General features: G+C 34.9%; 1 protein-coding gene across 5 annotated transcripts in view; it reads left to right on the top strand.

Moving 5' to 3' along the window:
• LOC132851049 (latent-transforming growth factor beta-binding protein 4) overlaps positions 1–15,154 on the top strand; it is a 424,131-nt gene that overhangs the window by 27,102 nt on the left and 381,875 nt on the right. For all 5 annotated transcript variants that reach the window (XM_060877626.1, XM_060877625.1, XM_060877624.1 and 2 more), the window contains 9 exons: positions 3,251–3,415; positions 4,747–5,124; positions 5,445–5,552; positions 8,469–8,597; positions 11,419–11,544; positions 12,384–12,503; positions 12,683–12,802; positions 13,473–13,592; positions 15,014–15,133. In XM_060877626.1, coding sequence (XP_060733609.1) covers positions 3,251–3,415; positions 4,747–5,124; positions 5,445–5,552; positions 8,469–8,597; positions 11,419–11,544; positions 12,384–12,503; positions 12,683–12,802; positions 13,473–13,592; positions 15,014–15,133 — 1,386 coding nt within the window. The remainder of the gene's footprint in view (positions 1–3,250; positions 3,416–4,746; positions 5,125–5,444; positions 5,553–8,468; positions 8,598–11,418; positions 11,545–12,383; positions 12,504–12,682; positions 12,803–13,472; positions 13,593–15,013; positions 15,134–15,154) is intronic.

Raw genomic sequence — 15,154 nt, forward strand, 5'->3', positions numbered from 1 at the left:
ATACAGTTTAATTTAACCTGTCTGACCCATCAGAAACAAGAATTCAACTGCAGTGTAATACATTAGGTGTTATTAAATGTTGGAGATGGTAGTTACATTTAAATAATGAATAGTGAATAATGAAGGATTGGCTGAAGGATTTTAGTAGCTGATTAAGGCAGTACACGTCATGGTAGTGCACTCAGACTTTTGGATGTGACTCTTTATTCTTTAAAAATGTAACAGTTAAATTCATTCAAACACTCATTATAATCCTTAGAGATGAATGCCTGAAGAGACAGAAATGCAAAGACTGATGTTTGAAGTGCTAAAAGCGTTTGCAAGAAAGCATCGCTGGGCTGCTGACTTTCTTGTGCTTTACTGATGCCTTTGAACTCTACACTGTTCCAGCTGCCGTTTTTGTCCGCTTTGTTGGAATGTTGTTAATACGTTTTGTATATGGAAATATGTATGTATGTTGTGTGTTTATGCTTTCATGCATGTGCATGTGCGTGTTTTTAAAAATGATATGTCAGATATTGGTTATTGTCAATTCTGCTCTACTAAGCCAATCAGACAGGATTGCAAGTAGGATTCCAAGCAGTACTGAAATGTATTGCTGCACATAATGGCCTAAAAATCATATGGTTAATATCTGATTTGTTACAACATACTTAACACACAGTGTGGAAGATTAATTCCATGGATGTCAGTAAAGGTTTTAAACACAAAATAATAAATAGTAATTAATCTGCCACAAACCGGAACACTTGAGTAACAGTGTGACACTGTTGTCTAGAAATGTATAGAAATCACATAAATTAGAGAAAGTAAAAACCAATGTCGATAATATTATAGAGTCAATGCACCAGTCAGCCATACAGTAAAATCACCTGCATAATATTTAAACAGATCTGATCCGTTGAGGCATGGACTTTACAAGACCTCTGTCCTATTTAAGTCCTTCTACACATCCCCATACACAGCAAGCTGTGATGGTCTGTGTGGTCTGTTTTTAATCATAGCCAGCATTAACATTTTCTGTAATTTAAACTACAGTAGTTTTTTGTGGGATCAGGACAAACGGGCTAGCTTTAGCTCCTGTCAAGCACCAGTGAATCTTGGGTTCCCATGACACTTCTGCTGGTTCAATAGCTGTCTTTTCTTGGACAACCTTTGGTAGGTATTAAACACTGCAAACCAAATACATCCCACAGAGCTGCAATTGTTTAATCCAGTCATCTAGCCTCACGATTTAGTAATTCTCAGTTTCACTCAGATCCTTAGACTTATCAATTTTTCCTTCTTCCAACACATCAAATTTGAGAACTGACTGTTCATTTGCTGCCTAATATATCCCACCCCTTGACATATGCCACTGTAACAAGATAATTAATTTTACTCACTTCACCTGTCAGTTATTTTAATGTTATGGCTGATCAATGTATTGTAATTTCATCATGTATTTAGATCCATTTTTAACTATTTACCTAAAGTAATGTTAAATTGTCAGTTTTAATAGTACATTTGTTTTCCAACTGTATTTATCTTGATTTTACTTGCCACATAAACGTCAGTGAAATAGCAGCCCCTCTAAATGGTCTAAATCAGGGGTCGGCAACCTTAAACACTCAAAGAGCCATTTGGACCCGTTTCTCACAGAAAATAAATACACAGGGAGCCACAAAACCCTTTTGACATCTAAAATGAAGATTTAGAACACTGCATATGTCGGGTTTTTACCTTTATGGAAAGTATAGAAAAAACTGTAGTGCGTTGCATTTTTGAAATCAATGACCTGCTACCGAGTAAAACAAATTTTATTTCTGCAAGCAAACAAAAATATTTTGAACAGTTTGAACTAACCTTAACAAAAAAGACGCTGGGTTGAAAGTTACTTTCAAATAAAATGTTCAATGTCTAATTGAGTCCTCTTCGTATTCATGACATCAAAATTTTAACTTGCTGGATGCAGCAAACCAAAAATGTGTCTGCTTCTGTGTGTCGGATTTCGCAAGTCGGCAGTTATGACGCATATTTTGAGCGATAAACAAATTAAACACGGTTTATTTTAATGTTACAAGAACATCATAATCTTAGAATTTAGAATTACATTTTTTAAAAAACTAACTAAAATAAAATAAATTTAAATTAAATATTTATTTTCCAAATCTACAGGGAGCCACAGCAGAGGTATGAAAGAGCCACTTGCGGCTCCAGAGCCACGGGTTGCCGACCCCTGGTCTAAATAAACAACATTAACAATATGAAAATACAATACTATCAAAAATAAACATGGTTTATTAAACAACAGATATAATTACCTTATAATTATTATATAATTATAACAGAACATTTTAATTGTGCCTTGGTTTTGACTATTATTATTATTATTATTATTATTATTATTATTATTATTATTATTATTATTATTATTATTATGTTCAGATTGATGTGTTTTGGATGATGTGACCACTATGATTCATCTAAACACAGAAAATCATCTCTTGAATAAATAACACTGTAGTGCACGCCATCACATAATCTCAACCTTACTGACAGTGTAGTAATCACAGTAAGAGCTAAGAAACCATATAATGTGTAACCCTAAGAAGAGGTCATTTGTTTTTAATCTAAGAAAAGGAGATTCTCAAACTCTTTGCATACCCCCTACATTTTAAAATGACTTCATGAATGTAAGTATTTGAAAATTAAGGTTAGTATTCAAATAAAAACATATTAATTTGAGGGCTTTTATTGCTGAACTTTCCACTGACACAATACACCAGGTCCAAGTTAAGTATCCTGGCTAATAACTATAAAATAAATGTGATTATAGTACATCAGGATCTTATTGCATAACTTATTGCATTCTATCATTTTATAAATAAATAAATAAATAAATAAATACTTTTTAATGATTAATTAATTATTCATAAATGATTACAAATTTTAATTAATAATTAATAAAAAAAAATAAAAAATTAATTAATTTTGACCTCAGACCCCACATTGAGAATATAGAAAGACAGCATAATGTACAAGAGTTATAAGAGCTGAGGTGGTATTTGTGGAAAGATTGGGGTGTTCAGAAGGTCTAATCACTTTATGTATCCCTAAACCTTAATGGACTGGCATGTGAAGAATGATGCATGTTTGAATCTGTGTCCCTGTTCACGCAGTCTGCTTATAGTGTTACAGCATTTCAAGTTTGAGTTGTATCATTTTGCCTTTATGTTCTGTGGGATGACGTTTTTACCCCTATGCACAGCTCAGAAGGTGATTTCAGAGGAGAAGGATCAGTGTTTCCGTATTGTCTCTCAGGGCTTCTGCTCTATGCCCATTCTGAAGAACATCACCAAGCAGATCTGCTGCTGCAGTCGTGTGGGTAAAGCCTGGGGAAGGAAATGTGAGGCCTGCCCATATTTTGGATCTGGTGAGTCACTTGTTTTATTTTTGCACTGTGCCAAATTGCTGCAACATCATTGACTGGTTAGATAACTGCATGAATGTGCAGGTAAACAGATAACAAATAAAGTGGAAGGTGAGTGTATACATTATGGGAATGGGAAATTTATTTATTTATAAATTTACTTGCCTTAACATGAGATTAGACAGGATTTAATTCTCCTTTATATTTAATAAAGTGGCTGTTTGTGGTAAAGCTCTTCTTCTCTAGAAGAGTTATCTCTTCTTTAGAGCTTTAAAAGACCAGTTTGTGCAAAAATGTATTATGTACACCATACCACTTGCCTCAAATGTAGCTAGCTAACAACAATAAATTTATAGCCTTTCTTTAGCATTGTGTAAACTTACTGTCTCTCATTATTACCATGCTGCCAAATGGCTTAATCATGGTAAGGGGAAATTGGATATGATTGTTTAAACTTCATTTCAGTACTGTACTGTAAATAAGTCACTATGGATAAAAAGACCTGTCAGCTTGTAAATGTTAAATGCATTGTGTCATACATTGCGCAATAGGCATACATTTGTTGTTCATTAGTTACTGAACAGAGGATTTCCAGATTTCAAATCTACAAACACATCAATATCAGTTTAAATGTGAATACAATGTAGAATGAAAGTACAAAGTTTCTTTCTTACACCAGATGTCAGTAACTAGCTCAAGACATGTTTGGTATCTAAAATATGCTTCTACTGTATGTTGTTTTCACTAAAGCTAAGCTGCTAATGTAGCTAACAAGTTAAGAAAGCTTATAGCTACTAGTTTATCTAGTTGAACTAGTTTAGTTACCTTGTAAGCAACACGTTTAAATCACTGCACATTTGTCTCATAAGACACATTTTCATATACAGTATATATAACTATATCATGCAAATTATTTGCTCCATTCAGTTGTCGAAATCCAAATGATTTCATAATCAAGTTTTTAACAAATATTTATCCAAAATTTATAAACAACATCCCATAATTGAGCTGATTTAAGAGAAGCATGTGAAAATTTGGAAATGTACTACACTAAAATGGAGGCTTTCATTAATAGTTAGCTTCATAGGTGTCTGGTGCAACATTCAAAATGTAACAAGTGAAGGCTTAAGCACCTGGTTTAATTTATTTCCTGGGTTTGCCATTCAAATTATGTAAATAACATGCATTAATTTCACTCCTCGATTTTTTTCAATCCAAACTATTTGATAGTTGCTTATGTGACACTCCACACAAAGAGATCTGGGTATAATTCAAATGAGGAATGACAAAAATCATGTCAGTTTGCTTTAATTTTATGAACAATCTGTCCACAGTTGAATTTAAGGAGATTTGTCCTGCTGGTCCTGGCTACCATTACTCACCCAACACCTTGAAGTTGAATCCAAGGGTTGCTGAACCACACAGACCTGCTCTGGTTTCTCAGATCAATCGCACTTCGACTACAGTGACTAGATATGATACATCATTATTACAATCAACAACAAGAAATGAGCCGCCACATAACCAAAGACCTACAAGACCCCAATCTCCAACTATCAGCCATAATGTCAAGATTCAGCAGTCCAGTACTGGTCAGAGACAGCCACTTACATCAGAGGTTTTCATCATTCAGAGTGAACCACAGCTAAGTCAGCACAGACAAACAGGAGGGCTTGCTTCGTCAACTAGCCAGCCAAGCAGGGAACGTTCCTGTGAGTACCAGCAACATGAAAATTAACCAAACTTCTCTGCCAGATTTACAAATGTCTAAGTAATGCTGGGTACTGCTCAGATTAAAACGCTATTTTCACATGTCCATATGCATGAGCTCACAGATGCCGATTACTTTCTAGTGATTGATCGGGGAGAGAGGACATAGATAAAATAGAATAGAAGCCTTTATTTTTGTGACATATAAATTACAGCACAGTGAATTCTTTCTTCAGAAGTCAGCTCAAAATCCAAACATCTTTTTTGCATTATTATGTTATGTACTGTATATTTTATGATGAGCATGATACATTTTGTTCAGTTGTTATTAGGACCCAGACAAGCAGGCCATCGATTATCAGACAGCATTATTCTGAATTCGGACCTCTCCGAGGTCCCTCGACGGTCCGTCCACCCCCACCAATAACAGGTCAGAACCTTATTCAACCTCCTGATTTTTACCATGTTAAATCTCAGTCATTCCTAATTTTTTGTCTAATTCCTCTTGTATCACCTTTGTTACTATGTTTTTGTACTCTCATGTATTTTTCAATTTCTAAGTATTGTAGCTTATTTTCATAGGGCTATATGGAGAGATTTCCAATGTGGGTTAATGTAGCTATGAAATCTGATTTATACCATATATATATTTTTTACATATATAAACTTTTCTTACATGTTAGCTGCATTAGCCATGTGGCTTCAGTGAAACCTGTACAGAGAAAAGCAAACCTCAGACATCAAGAATGTTTTAAAAAGGGAAGATTAGGTACTCTACATTTTTTTTGTTAAAAGGCAATATTTATTCTAGCAGGTTTTCTTCACAGAATAACTGAACCCTCATTCTTTTGCATTGTCAAATGGTTTTTAATATCATCCTTTCTGAAAATGGGAACAGTATCTGTAAGCAGATACTGTACTGAAAACCACACAGACTATAACGGAGCCAGCAAGCTATTTAAATTTCTAATTCTGTGAAATGTGGACACAATATGGAATATGGTTTCAGTCCATTCCTTTGATATGTAAAGTGACTGAGATGGTGCCAGTGTTTTATGCAAGCCAAAAATGTAGACTTGGACAGAGTTGAGAGAGTAACCCTAATCATTCTATTTATAGTGAATTTCAGTGAAAGTAGTATCTTCTACTCCAGTGTGCTGCTAATACATATAATCTCAGTCTTTTGGGGGAAAAAAGGAAGAAAGAAACAAATACACAAAGAGCATTGCTGGGAAGAGTGTTCTTACCAAGTTGTATGGACTAACTCACTAGTATGCAGGTATGGAGAACAGTTATGTTAGGAGTGTGAGACATGGTGCATGCTTGACTTTATCCTCAATGCTAACAGCTTCCTGCTGTATAATCCTTGATACACAATAAAGCGCATAGGCTTTTTTGCCTTTACCTACAGTATCATATCTAATCAAGGCTTTCTCCTGAAACATGGACATGGGGTAGGATTATTTCCAACATGTTTTCTAATGAAATGCATTTCTCTTTGTCTGCTGTCTGTCTGTATGATCTGCCTTTTGGACAACAGAGCTTCAGTCTAACATAGCTAATTAATGTCTGTAAATAAAAATGGTTAGATAGTTTATTGAGGCTTATTGGCCTGCTGGTCAGGTAAGTCAGTGATCAACAAATCCAAGAAAGCCGCTTTGTGCTGCAAGTCGCTTCTCCCATATAAGGGCTGAATAGTGTTATAAACATTAAAAAAATCAAACAGGTTTGCAAACCTAGAGCAAGCCTTTTGAGGAACCTCAGCAGGTGTGACATTATCACTATAGTTGTGGGTTGGAGAAATATATAGCCTTAATGTTTGCATCAAGATCCTGTTCTGCCTTTTATGGCATTTGACATATTGTGCGAAAGTGGGCAAAGTGTGGGAGAGAAGTTGGCATGATTGTAGTAGATACATAGTGGCAACACTATCCTCTGATATCCTTGCAGTGTGAGCAGCTTAAAAAATCAGTCCTATGCACATCTCTAGCTGACATTAATTAAATAATCTAAATGTAGATAGACCAAGCATACTTTGTTTGATAAAAATTTAAACAACACAAAAGGATAAAAGAGAGAACAGAAAGCTTTCTGGCTGTGTGTGTGCGTTTGTGTGTGTGTGTGTGTGTGTGTGTGTTGTAGTTTGGCCCAAATTCATGTTATTGCATCGACAAGACATGCATTGTGCAACCCCAATAGTAGGGATGAGCGAGTACAGCATTATCTGTATCTGTATCTGTATTTGTTAACCATATGAATTATCTGTATCTGTACTTGGAGTGGGTGGGGCCTAACCCGGAAGTAGCCCGGAGCGTGTCTTTGAAATGGGCGGGGCTTTAACCGGTATGTTATTTTAAGCATGCAATTGATATGGGTTGATCAGAAATTGTTATATTTATTGCTGCTTAGAAAAATATTTACAGGACAGCATCAGGATTGAGCTTCAGATCAATGGTTTTGATCACGATAGCAAACGAACTATATTACAGAACAAGTTTTGCAACAATGAAAACAAAACAATGCAGTGCAATTATGAAGTAAAATGTAATGAACAACATAACTTTCTTTTTTAACTTTAAATTTTTTTATGATCAGTGTGATTTTTTTTATTTTTTGGTTCTTTTTTATTTTTTTATTTCCACACGAGGTGTGTGTGTGTAGCTTAATAAATAATTTGTAATATTTATAACACTAGCTTACTACCTTTATGTTTTTATGAAATACAGCAAAAACGTGTCAGACACTCAGTGTCTGGTTACTGGTTAGATACAGCTGAAGGTTTAAAAAAGAAAAAAAATCTCCGACAGGCAGAGACGCAATGCGAGTCGCATTCTACCAAGCAAGCACCACGTCTGAACGAACCCACGTTTACCAGAACTCTACTGGTTAGTAAGTACGTATTATTAACGTTACAACCCGAAGTAAAAAGCTGAAGAAACCCTAAACGTTAACGGAAAAGACCCGCAAACCCGAGTGACTGAGGGAGAGACAGAGAGCTGTTCTGTGTGTGACTGTGAGTGAGCAGAGCGAGACACAGCAACACAATACATCTGTATGTGTGTAGGGGAGGGGCGCTGTGACTAGCCTATCACAGAACGCTGACACAATCAGCTACCCAATGATGATTTTCATTCAATCCGTGCACAGATATTGACTTGTATTACTCGTATAATACTCGTACTCGGCAGAAGTGCTTTATCCGTACCGGATACTCGTTTCAGCCGAGTATCCGGCTCATCTCTACCCAATAGTTTCATTCTAACGCATCTGGTTAAATGTAACGGCTAAAATCTAATATTTATCAGTCACCATTGCTACTGTATTTCATTGTTTGTGTGTTTTACAGATAAACGTGCATGTGAAGCTAACCCACAGGTTTGTGGGCCAGGTCGGTGTGTTGATATGCCTGGAGGTAAACACACATGTCATTGTAATCCTGGGTTCATCCTCAATTCTCAAGCAGGTCATTGCCAAGGTATGAAAGCTTCTCCTCCTCTTTTAGAATCTTCCCAAAACCACACTCTCTCTGGGACAAAAATACTATTGCAAGCTACTTTTTGGGTAATGGGTACTGGAGTTTGTGCACATATAAGGAGCAGTTAATTTCACTATGTTCACTAATAATTTGTGTTGCTGAAACCAGACTTGATTAAATGACTTTAAAAGAGTTTCTACTGGCTAAGGGAGGGACAAAGCTGACTAAGGAGAAGTGTAGTAGAGTTAGGATTAGAGACCATGACAGCCTTCAATAGCAAGCAAAAAAAAAAAGAAAAAATATATAGAGAGAATAAAATATCTAATTACAATCTATTTAAAAGCATAGAGTATTACCATGCCTATTTTGTTCAAGCAAAAAAGTCTTCCCAGTCAACATCATTATTATTATTATTATTATTATTATTATTATTATTATTATTATTATTATTATTATTAATTATAGAATTCATGCAGCAACTTACTTTGTAAATTATGTTCAATGAAGACATAAGTGGAAGTTCATCTGATGAACAAGTAACCAAATGCAAACGTTAGTTGGAATGAACAGATAATGTCTCTTAACTGGGATTCCATGGCATACAACAAAAAAGGTTTGTTTTTTGGGAGGTTTGTTACTTTCAATTATAATCAGAATGGGTAACTGCATGACCCTGATATCTTAAAAAAAAATGGACACACCATGCTGCCAGCACTGATAAACAGATACAGATAGTGCTGTTGCAGTATGGGATATTCTGTATGCACTTCATTTATTTCAGTATACCAGAACAAGTAGATTACATTTTAAACACTGGATCTGTCTTGGCACTAAATAATGGATTCCTAATACATCTAATAGAACATCTGAATAATAATTCTGGATTTGTTTGTGATGACTGAGGTCTCTGTATGTTTTCATCGGAACACAATATCCTAAACTAAAATTCAGCATTTGTCTATGGAGAGATTTTTGTTTTTCTCATGAATTACCAAATCTCTGCATTTGACCATTTTACATTCTTTATGGCTTTACTACATTTTCCCATGGACCTTTTAAAGCTCTTAAAGGTCAGAGTTCATTTAGAAGGGTCTGAAGACTTCGGTCATGCTTTCAGACATTGGCCTCAGCAAACAATTTGCTTTTGTTTTCAAGAAGCTTTGTATTTACCGTCCACATAATCACCTTTAGAGTTTTATTTTTGCTGGCTCGATAACCTTTTGACCCTGAAGGTCATGGGATCCAAACCTTTAAACCTCCTCAGCTGTTCTTTTGTCCATGAAGTCTATGTCCCAAATGTTAGGTATAATTTGAGCCGAGCCGCCTACAATAACCATGTAACCATTAATCAGCCTAATAGTCAACAGTTTGCTATTATATTGACTACAGTAACAAAACATTTTGATGCTTTCTTTTCTAGTACCTCATCTTTGTGGTACCTGTCAACTGAATCGTCAATTAAATATCAAATGTTTCAAGTGTACATCACAATCATTTTGTAATTATTTTATTGTTATATATTTATTTATTATTTAATATAAAATAGGCATCTTTCTAACTTGCAAACTAGAAACTCTGAATGCGGAGGTGGAAAAGATGTAGATGATAGACAAAATTGAGAGGATCATTGGCAATAGTCACCAGAAGATAATTGTAGCTTTGCTATAACAAAGAAAGGTGCAAGTTGCCTATTTGACTCGACAGTGAGTCTATTACAAGGCTGTGGAACTATGTGGACATTGGAGACAATGGGCATGTCTATTGATTTTTGTACTACATTGCATATTGCTGGAAATTTTACTTTTTATATCTTACTGTTCATTTTTAAACCATCATTTTATTTATGGCTTAATTATAACCACTTCCAAACTGCTTATTATACATATTTAATATAAAGTTTGAAACTTTTTTAAATACCAAACTACATATTTTCCATACAGTTTCAGTCTGCAAATAAACCAAGCTGTTTATATTTATTTTTTTTGTGTTGATCTTGTGTTAAGAGTTTGAAATCAGAGACAGAGACACAAAATTTACAAATTACAAATCAGATGGATCTGAGGAAGCTAAAACACCATGTTTCACATAGTACCTTACATATTATTTAATTACACTTTATTTCTTTACTTTATTAACTTATTTGATTGAGTTTGGCATTTGACATATTGTGCGAAAGTGGGCAAAGTGTGGGAGAGAATTTGGCATGATTATAGTAGATACATAGAGGTAACACTGACAGACGGAGGGATCTACACAGCATTAAGGAAACTCATGCTTGCTAATGACAAGTAGCTTTATGTTTAAAGAGCAAAACATTAAATGTTGTAATACTGGACATATGTTATCCTCTGAATGGCTTCCTTATGTCCTCAGGGATTAGTAGCCTGATGGCAATAGTGCTCTTTGCAGTGTGATCATCTTAAAAAAATCAGTCCTATGCACATCTCTAGCAGACATTAATCAAATAATCTAAATGTAGATAGACCAAGCATACTTTGTTTGATAAAAATTTAAACAACACAAAAAGATAAAAGAGAGAACAGAAAGCTGTCTGGCTGTGTGTGTGTATGTGTGTGTGTGTGTGTGTGTGTGTGTGTGTGTGTGTGTGTGTGTGTGTGTGTGTGTGTGTGTGTGTGTGTGTAGGCTGAATTTAGATATTCCTGTAAACCCAATTGGTTCGATGTCTATTGTTAAAAGTGCAATACAAATGATGACTTCAATTGAGTTGAACTAAAAAGTATTCCACATGTTGAAAGTTTCAGTGTTATTATTACATTCATAAGCAAAATGAATGGAAATGTATCTGTTTGTGTTTTCACAGATATAAATGAATGTTTGTTGTCTCCAAGGCCGTGTTTGAGTGGTCACTGTGAGAACACACTGGGAAGTTTTCAGTGTGTGTGTCCTTCAGGTTACCAGACTAATTCCCAAAAAAACCTTTGCACAGGTCAGTACCGTATGTGTTAGTTAACAGCACTTTCGTCTCTGTCTAACATTGTTTGCAATATGCCTTATGAATTGAAAAGTTATCATGGGTGTGCTGATACCGTCTTTTATTGACGTCAGATAAACTAAGTTTCTTGCCAACTTTTTTTTTTAACAATTCATCTAAATCTTTCTCTGCCAACATTTTTTCTGTAAGTCATATTCAGAGTTGGGTTAAGTGTGCAGAGTGAGGATACCAAAATTGCATACCTCAGTTTTCAGACCTATTCACCCTTCGAACAAAAGGTTCTATATACAATGTTAAAGAGCTATATTGAGTGCTCCATATATGCAAACCATAAAAAATTCTAGATAGATATCTTCTAGATAGAATCCTACAGGAGTTTTTGTAGCAGGTTCATTCATTATTAATTTGTTTAGTAATTTATTGTTGTAATAATAGTAATTATAATCATGCAAAAAAAGCAATATATAGCATGAATTATATATTGAATTAAAAAATTAAGCAAAGTAAAAGACAATTACAAAATACAGCAAAATAATGTAAATACAAGCAAATTTATTTATTTATTTTTTTGGCAAAAAGCGTTCGTTGAGCTAAATAAATAACCCTATTGCTCTATGTAGAAGAAAGTAAGATTGGAAATTTGTAAGGATAAAATGATGACCTACAAGAATTCACAGTTGAGTGCTTGTTAAGCTTATTATTCAAATTGTGGCCACGTTCACTTTACAGAGATGCACTTATTAATTATCTACTTTTTAAATTACTTAATTACACAACATATTCCATGACAGAATTCTAAAATGATATTCAATCATATTTTTTATATATTACAGATATTGATGAGTGTCGTCTGATCCCTAACCCTTGTGTAAATGGGCGCTGTGAGAACACACACGGCAGCTTCAGGTGTGTGTGCAGGACAGGATACAAACTGCAAAACAACACCTGCATAGGTAAACTCACATCCTGCATCTCTGCTACTTTAATTCTTACTCCAACTGAATCTCAGTCAGTATCTAATGCCACCTGTTTCTATTGAACAAAAATGACACATATGAGCATATAAAGATGTGCAACTTATAATGTATAACTTATAAGAGTTCAGGTAATTTGCAAGATCTGTGTGTTTCAGACATTGATGAGTGTGATGACTCACTCCGCTGTCCAGGAAAGGAGTGCGTAAACACTCAAGGTTCCTACAATTGTGTGTCCTGCAAACCTGGATTTGGTCTCCTTAATGGCCAGTGCACAGGTGTGTTAAATCAACATGTGTTATTCATTTAAAGGAAACTTTTAACCACAAATGAAAAAATGCACATGTACATATTTGTCTCCAAATTGTTCATCAGTCAAGTTTGCTGTCCAAAGTTGACATGAATAGTTTTGTACTAGAGGTACAATGTTAATGGATCTTATAGCCTCTGGTTTCTCATTATGGCTTTCACACTTGAGATAGTTAACTCTGGGTCATTGTAAACTCTGGGTAAATGAACTCCTGGCTTATCTTGTTTCATGTTTTGCTGCCTGACACTACCGAGCCATTTTTATTAAGTTTATTAAACCCTGGGTTTAGAACAACAATAACCCATTAACCCGTTAATAAATTAAGACTTTAATTTTTTAAGTCTTTTCATACAATGACTCATAAGTAGTGTTAAGGTGCACATATACTTCAAGTTCAAGTATACTGTTTATGCTGGTATTGTACTACATTTACATGTTAAATTCTGCAGGTATTCTGCAGCAACACACTAAATGACAGCAGAATATGTTCTGTGGCCATCTTGCATAGTAACAGCCAGTACAAATCTGCCTGGTTTCAACCTTGCTATTCACATGTATTTTCTTTTTTCTGCCATCCTCTTAACAATTCATTGCTTTTTTGACATTAGCCTTATTGCTTATTTTCTCATGTCACACAGATATTGATGAATGTCGTCAGAGTCCATCTCTTTGCTCTAGTGGCCGCTGTGAGAACACACCTGGCAGCTACAGATGTGTGTGTAATAAAGGTTTTAAGCTACAGGGTAACATCTGCACAGGTACAGCACAGTCTGTCTTAAATTTTATTCTGAATTGTTATATTAACTGGCTTTATATGGCTCTTTATTTGTGTATCGTAATATATATCACATTTTATGATAGAATACGTTTCTCTTTGGCAAATCATTTAAGGCATTTACTTTAAGTCATTTTTAGTTAATAGATTGGAGACTTTATTGTAGGTTTTATTTCAGCTTTTATATCAGAATTCTGGTGCATAAGATGTTGAGTGTCTCTCTAAAGACTCTGGAACATTAGACTTTTAGAAGCTTCTGATTGGCCAATTGTCATAAGATAGAGTCAGTGCCATTTTGTCCTTGTTACCATGGGGAAATTTAAGCATCTCATCCAAATAACTGTCAACATCCATTACACAAATTAAGTCACAAATTAACCTCCAGACATGTATGAACTTTTCAAAAGTTCAAAAGGTACAACTAAACACTAACACATGAACAAAAGAACGAATAAAGGAGTTTGAGGCATCAGATAACAATGCATGCACCTACTATTAAGAGATTCTGCTACTCTGTGACTGGAATAAAGAAGCCAGGGTGAAGTTTTCAGGGGTGATTAGCATTTTGAAGGAGTGCTCTCTTGTATGCAGATGAAATAAAAATAATACTCAGCCCTATGCAGAGACGAAAAATGGTGAGGCATTTAATCCGATAAACAACATCCCAACTGTGAAGCATGGGGGTGGTAGCATCATGTTGTGGAGGTGTTTTACAGGAATCGAGACAGAACAGAAAATTTATGGCCAGTGGATTGTCTAGAAATACAGAAATAACACCACAAAATATCAGCCGGAAAGTTAGAACAATGATCTTACACATACCTCCAAAGTTGTATCGCTTAAAGACAGCAACAATTAAAGTATTGATGTGGCCATCACAAAACCCTGGCCTGAATCCCATAGAAAGTTCTGAACTGGAAAAGGTATGTCTGAACAAGGAGTCCCTCAAAACTGACTGAGTACCATCAATATCCTAAATAAAAGCTGACATTTTTGACTTAACACAGGAAGTATATGGTAATATGAAATCAGTGTAGTTTTGAAGCCATGTTTTAAAAAAGAAAAGTTATCTATCTATTTAACTATCTGTCTATCTATCTATCTAAAAAACCTTTATCTTTAAATGTTTAGCTTTAATTATTGAAGTTGCTACATATATTTATCACATATTTGAAGGAGTTTAAAAATGTAATGTTCATAAGAACAACACTAGCTAAATGATGCTAACATAAAGTGCCCCAGTGGTGAAATGCTTGGTTTTGTTGTGTCCTTGGAAATTCAGATTTGCTAAACAAATATTAATGGATTTGATCTCTTAATTCATTTTAAAGAACTTTGATTGGTCCTGAAACATCAAATGGTCTCCAGTGGTATACATACAGTACATGCATCTGTGTGTTTCAGATGTGAATGAATGTGAGGACTCTCTGCAGTGCCCTGGTCAGGGATGTATTAATACACTGGGTTCATATAGATGTGTGTCTTGTGAACCCGGGTTTGAATTAACCAACAGAAGATGCACAGGTAAATATATTTATCTCTAAA

The sequence above is a fragment of the Tachysurus vachellii genome, chromosome 9 (assembly GCF_030014155.1).
Source record: "Tachysurus vachellii isolate PV-2020 chromosome 9, HZAU_Pvac_v1, whole genome shotgun sequence".
NCBI classification, from domain to species: Eukaryota; Metazoa; Chordata; class Actinopteri; order Siluriformes; family Bagridae; genus Tachysurus; species Tachysurus vachellii.